This window comes from Neovison vison, chromosome 11 (genome assembly GCF_020171115.1).
Source record: "Neovison vison isolate M4711 chromosome 11, ASM_NN_V1, whole genome shotgun sequence".
Classification (NCBI taxonomy): Eukaryota; Metazoa; Chordata; class Mammalia; order Carnivora; family Mustelidae; genus Neogale; species Neogale vison.
This window is the reverse complement of record NC_058101.1, coordinates 135,412,901-135,419,237: the sequence shown is the minus strand read 5'-3', so window position 1 is coordinate 135,419,237 and position 6,337 is coordinate 135,412,901. Positions and strand designations below refer to the sequence as shown.

The 6,337-nt window shown below is 40.7% G+C and overlaps 1 protein-coding gene across 1 annotated transcript; it reads right to left on the bottom strand.

The window, feature by feature from the left end:
* Positions 1 to 1,302: 1,302 nt before the first annotated feature.
* LOC122919081 (GTP-binding nuclear protein Ran-like) lies at positions 1,303 to 2,000 on the bottom strand. Its single transcript, XM_044267867.1, has one exon. It carries the CDS (start codon positions 1,962 to 1,964, stop codon positions 1,314 to 1,316), a length of 651 nt encoding a protein of 216 aa, XP_044123802.1. The 5' UTR covers positions 1,965 to 2,000; the 3' UTR covers positions 1,303 to 1,313.
* Positions 2,001 to 6,337: the final 4,337 nt, after the last annotated feature.

Below are 6,337 nucleotides of genomic sequence, written 5' to 3'. Positions count from 1 at the left end.
ATAACTATTTGGATTTTAAATGTGCATTTCGTATTTCTATTGGTCCAGTTTAATTTACTGAATATAACTACCCTCTACATTTTATAGAAAGATATTTGTAAAAACTGTGTATATCCACTGGTATAAATAGAGGAAAATAATAGCTTCCAATGAAAAGGATAAGTATTGGTTCCAAATTGTCCATTTCCCTGACAGTTTATTTGAAAAATAGTAGTCAATTAATTCAGAAAATCAAACCTCAGTTGTCTTCTTCAATTTTCAGCTTTTTGTTGCTGTTGTTTCTATTTTGTGTTGGGCAATTTCCTGGGGTTTTTTGGGCATGACCTGAGCTAAATATGTTTAATCCTTGAAACCTCGTAAAGTAAGCGTTAATACCCCCGTTTTACAGAGAAAGAAAGATACACTCCAGCAACGTGTTAAGGATCCCAGGGAAACAGCCAGAGTCTGACTCCAGACTGAGGTCCGCACAGCTCCCCTGCCCTTTCCTCAGGCCTCGGGCCCTCAAGCAAAATAGTGTCGCTGCCTATGGTGAGGGAGCTACTGCCGGATGGTGAATTGGCTCCTTCATGGTCTCATCTCAACTCAGAGCTTTTTCTCATGGCTCTCTATTACAGAAAATACGTGTGTGTGTGTGTGTGTGTGTGTGTGTGTGTGTGTGTATCTCCTCTTTATCCATTCATCTATTGGTAGATACTTAGGTTGTTTATCTTAGCTATTGTAAATAATGCTGCTATGAACATAAGCTTGCATGTGTCATTTTGAATTAGCCTTTTCATTTTCTTCAGATACATACCTGGAAGTAAAGTTGCTGGATTGTATGGTAGTTCTGTTTTTAACTTATTGAGGAATTTTTATATGCTTCCATAGTGGCTACACCAGAACATGAGAGTTCCCTTTTCCCCACATCCTCCAACCCTTGTTATTTTTTTCTTTTTTTTTCTTTTCTTTTCCTTTCTTTTTTAATTTGAAATACAACTTTATTCTGATTCTAAATGAAAAGGAATGGGAATGACAGTGACAAACAAGATTTCACCACTGGATATTGTTACGGGACTAGAGCAGTCTCATATCTGAAACTCAGGAAGGAAACAACTGTGTTCCAAAACAGCTAAATATGCATGTCCAAAAAATGAAGGTACTTTTTAAACTGCCACATTCACTCCAAAGCCCATTCATCTCCTTCAGCATCCCAGAGATTAAGCACATGTTCTGCTGAGCTATATAATAAAGTGGCAAACGCGCTGCACCACTGACATCACAGGACAGTTGCCTATAAAACTAGACTTCTGACGCTGGGCTCCAGCTGCACGTTCTCACAGGTCATCATTCTCATCCGGGAGAGCAGTTGTCTGAGCAACCTCTAGACCGTGCTCATACTGTGCTGCCAAAGCTGGGTCCATGACACCCTCTGGTGGGGCGAGAGCAGACATGGCGACGAACTCCAAGTTAGGATCTCCAATTAGTTTTCTAGCAAGCCACAGGAAGGGCTTTTCAAAGTTGTAGTTACTTTTGGCAGAAATGTCATAGTACTGAAGATTCTTCTTTTGGTGGAAGACAATAGATTTTGCCTTAAGTTTCCTGTCCTTAATGTCTACTTTGTTGCCATACAGCACAGTGGGGATATTCTCACACACTCGTACCAGATCTCCATGCCAGTTAGGCACATTCTTGTAAGTAACCCTTGACGTGACATTGAACACTATAGTGGCACACTGGGCTTGGATGTAGTAGCCTTCCCGCAGTCCGCTGAACTTCTTCTGGCCGGCCGTGTCCCACACGTTGAACTTGATGGGTCTCCTGTTGGTGTGGAACATGAGCAGGTGGACTTCCACACCCAAGGTGGCTACATACTTCTTCTCAAACTCCCCCGTCAGGTGACGCTCCACAAATATCATCTTCCCAGTGCCACCGTCAAAAACCAGCACCAGTTTGAACTGGACTTGGGTCTCTCCTTGGGCAGCCATAGTGCTAGTGCTTCCAGAAACGTCTCCAGCCCGTCCGACTCTCTTTTCTTTTTCTTTTTTTTTTTTTAAGATAGATTTATTTATTTATTTATTTATTTAGAGCATGAGCAGGGGGAAGGGCTCCACCAAAGTATGGAGCTCGATCCTATGACCCTGAGATCATAACCTGAGCTCAAGTCAAGAGTTGGATGCTTAACCAATGGAGTCACCCAAATGCCCCTCTTTTTGCAATACCACCATTCTGACATATGTGAAGTGATATCTCCTTGTGGTTTTGATTTCCATTTCCTTGATGGTGATCCTGAGCATCTCTCCATGTACCTGGTGGCCATCTGTATGTCTTCTTTGGAAAGATATCTATTCAGGTCCTCTGGCCATTTTTTAATTGGACTATTTGGTTTTTTGAGTGTTGAGTTGTAGGAGTTCTCTACAGAATTTGAATGTTAACCCCTCATTGTATCTATCATTTGAGAACACCTTCTCTCATTCATTAGACTGCCTTTTCATTTTATTGATGGTTTCCTTTGCTGTGCAAAACCTTTTTAGTTTGCTGTAGTCCAAGTTGTTTATTTTTGCTTTTGTTTCCCTTGCCTGGGGAGGCATATGCAGAAAAGAGTTCCTTCACATTTGAATTCTACCAAATATTTAAAGAATAGTTAAAACCTATCTTTTTCAAGTTCTTTCAAAAAAATTAAAGAGAAACAAAAGCTTACAAACCCATTTTACATGGCCAGCATTACCCTGATACCAAAACCAAACAAGGATGCAACAAAAAAAGAAAATTACAGGCCAATACACCTGATGAATATACATGAGAAAATCTTTAACAGAATATTAGTGAGCTTAATCCAACCATAATTGAAAGGATTATATACCAGGATCAGATGGGATTCCAGGGATGCAGGGATGGTTCAACATCTGCAAATCAATCAACATAATATCACATTAACAAAATGAAAGATGAAAAACACAATTATCTCAATATATGCAGATAAAGCATTTGACAAAGTCACTGTCCATTCATGATGAAAACTCACAACAAAGTGGATTATAGAGGGAATATACCTCAACATAATAAAGGTCATATATTAAAATCCTATAGCTAATATTGTATTAAACTGGGACGCCTGGGTGGCTCAGTTGGTTAAGCAGCTGCCTTCGGCTCAGGTCATGATCCCAGCGTCCTGGGATCGAGTCCCACATCGGGCTCCTTGCTCGGCAGGGAGCCTGCTTCTCCCTCTGCCTCTGCCTGCCTCTCTGTCTGCCTGTGCTCGCTCTCTCTCCCTCTCTCTCTGACAAATATATAAATAAAATCTTTAAAAAAAAATTGTATTAAACTATGAAAGACCTGCACTGTGAAAATGATAAGACACTGATGAAAGAAATTGAAAAAGATGCAAATAAATGGGAAGATATTCTGTGCTCATGGTTAGAAGAATTAATATTGTTAAAATGTTCATATTACCTGGGTCAATCTACAGATTCAATGCAATACCTATCAAAATTTCAAACAAATTCTAAAATGTATATGGAACTACAAAAGATCCCGAATAGCCAAAACAATCTTGAGAAAGAAGAACAAAGCTAGAGTCATCAATCTCCCTGATTTCAAACTATACTACAAAGCTATCATAATCAAAACAGTGTGGTATTGATATAAAAACACACACAGAGATCAATGGAACCAAATTGAGAGCCCAGAAATAAACCCACGCATATATGGACAATTCGTATATGACAGAAGAGTGAAGAACATACAACAGAGAAAAGACAGGATTTTTAATAATAGCAATTGGAAAACTGCACAGCCATAGGCAAAAGAAAAAAAAATGAAACTAGATTACTATTTTATACCATACATAAAAATTAAAGACTTAAGAAATCAAAATAAAAAATAGATTAATTAATTTTTAAAAAATATATGAACAAAAATATGTAAAAACTATTGATCGTGTATATTTCAGAGGAAATAATGAATTCTAAATTTCATATTCTGCATTTTGTATTTCTACAATGTAACTAACTGTAGTTTGGGTTATTTTTATAACCAGTAAGAGTATAAAAATTGGGGGCGCCTGGGTGGCTCAGTGGGTTAAGCCGCTGCCTTCGGCTCAGGTCCTGATCTCCGGGTCCTGGGATCAAGCCCTGCAGGTGCTGAGATCTCAGAGATCCCAGATCTCTGCTCAGCAGGGAGCCTGCTTCCTCCTCTCTCTCTCTGCCTGCTTCTCTGCCTACTTGTAATCTCTCTCTGTCAAATAAATAAATAAATAAATAATCTTTAAAAAAAAAAAAAAAAGAGTATAAAAATTGCCGCTTCCAGCCGGCGAAGGGAGAAGAATTAGGCACAAACAAGTCAGCTGCAAGAGATTGGGAGCAGGGGACAACAGTCGAAAAGGACTGCTGCCATGAGCAACTCCACAGACTCACCTTTATTAGATAGAAACAACAGCCAAGAGAAGGACGATGAAGGTCAAACGTTAGTCACGTCTTGTGGACAGGCAAGGAGGAGGATGAAGTTTATAGTTAATCAAGCACATTCAAAGGACTCCTCTAACTAACAACGGGCACTTCTGGGAAGAGAAAGGAGCGATAACGGAAAAGGGAAGCAGGCGGTTTTTGTTCCACCCTGAGCTGACCGGGCGTTACCCGGTGCTCGGCTTCCCTGAAGCAGGTGGCGTTCTGCCCTGGGCGGGCCGGGCGTTCCCAGCTGCCGGGCTTCTGTGAAGGGGCAGCCTTCCACCCTGAGCGAGCCGGGCATCCCCAGCTGCCCAGCTTCACGATTGTACATCGTTCTTCTCCCCCAAAGACCTGTTGCCAGTATATGTATTTCTTAAGGCCATATCTAAATGTGCTTGGCAACTAGTAAAATCCTCCAGGGGTTACAGTTTAAGTAACAAATTGTTCTGAGGGGCAGCAGCAAAAATTATTTTGAAAAAATTACGTTGAAAGAATTTCAAAATGAATTAATCCTTTACAGTAGAGAGGTGGGGGAAGATGGTGGGAGTGATTTTCTTCTAAAAAATGTTCAATAAAAGCTCCTAGTCTTCCAAAAAAAAATCACTAATCAGTGAATTGCAAATCAAAATGATAGTGAGGTATCATTCTAACAGGTGTTAGAATGACTTGTCAAAAAGATAAGAAATAGCAAGTGTCCGAAAGGATGTGGAGAAAAGGCACCACTGTAAATTAGTGCAGCCATGATGGCAAACATCATGGAGATCCTTCAAAAATTTAATACTAGAACTACCATATGACCCAGCTATTCCAGTTTTGGGTATTTATCTGAAGAATATGAAAACATTAATTCAGAAAGACATATGTATTCCTACATCCATTGCAGCATTATTTACAGTAGCTAAGACATAGAAAAACCTAAGTGTCCATCAGATGAATGGATAAAGAAGATATAATTATACAATAGAATATAACTCAGCCACAAAAAAAGAGCTATCTTGCCATTTGCAATAATATGGATGGGTATTATACTAAGTGAAACAGATCAGACAGAGAATGATAAGTCCTGTATGATTTCACTTATATGTGGAATCTGAAAAGGAAAACAAATGAACAAACCAAATAAAACAAAAACAAACTTACAGATACAAAGAACAGACTAGTGTTCACCAAGAGGAGAAGGGAATCAGGGAGTGGGTGAAGGGGGTGGAGGGGGTTAAGTCTATGGTGATGAGTGGTAACTAGACTTGGGTGGGGATAACGATGTAGTGTATTCAACAGATGTTGAACCATAAAACTGTACACCTGAAACTTACATAATAAAAACACAATGACAACAAAACTAACTTTACATTTCTGACATAAATGCTGTAAAGTTTTTTTCTGGCGAGATAAACACAACACCAGGCAAAGTGGGTGCAAGGCAAGATTTATTAAAAACACTCTCCAGCGAAGTTTCAGGGCTCAGGAGAAGGGGAGCCAGGAAAGTTGCACCGGGAGGAGGTGGGCACCCTCGGGCGAGGTTCCACGACTCTGGAAAGCAGAGTCGCGCCCAAGGCAGGGAGGAGGGGGCTTTTAAGGGGTCTCGAGGGGAGCTCAGGAGTCTTTTGGCAAGTTTCCCTTATTTGGATATTTTGCCTGCTCGTAGGGGTCCCATTGGTCCACTGGAGCCCAGGGCGGGGGTCTCAGATTCCTGCTTCTCAGGGTCCCATTGGTCCATGGGAGTCCGGGGCAGGAGAGTCTCAGATTCCTGCTTGGGCCTTTGTTCTCCTGGCCGAGCTCAGGTCTTGTGGTGGGAACTTTCGCCATCTTGGGCCTTTGTTCTCCTGTCCAAGTTCAGGTTTTGTGGTGGGAACTTTCGCCATCTTAAGTAGCCCTTTCTGCCAGCCCAACAAATGCCATCTGATAATGTATAAATA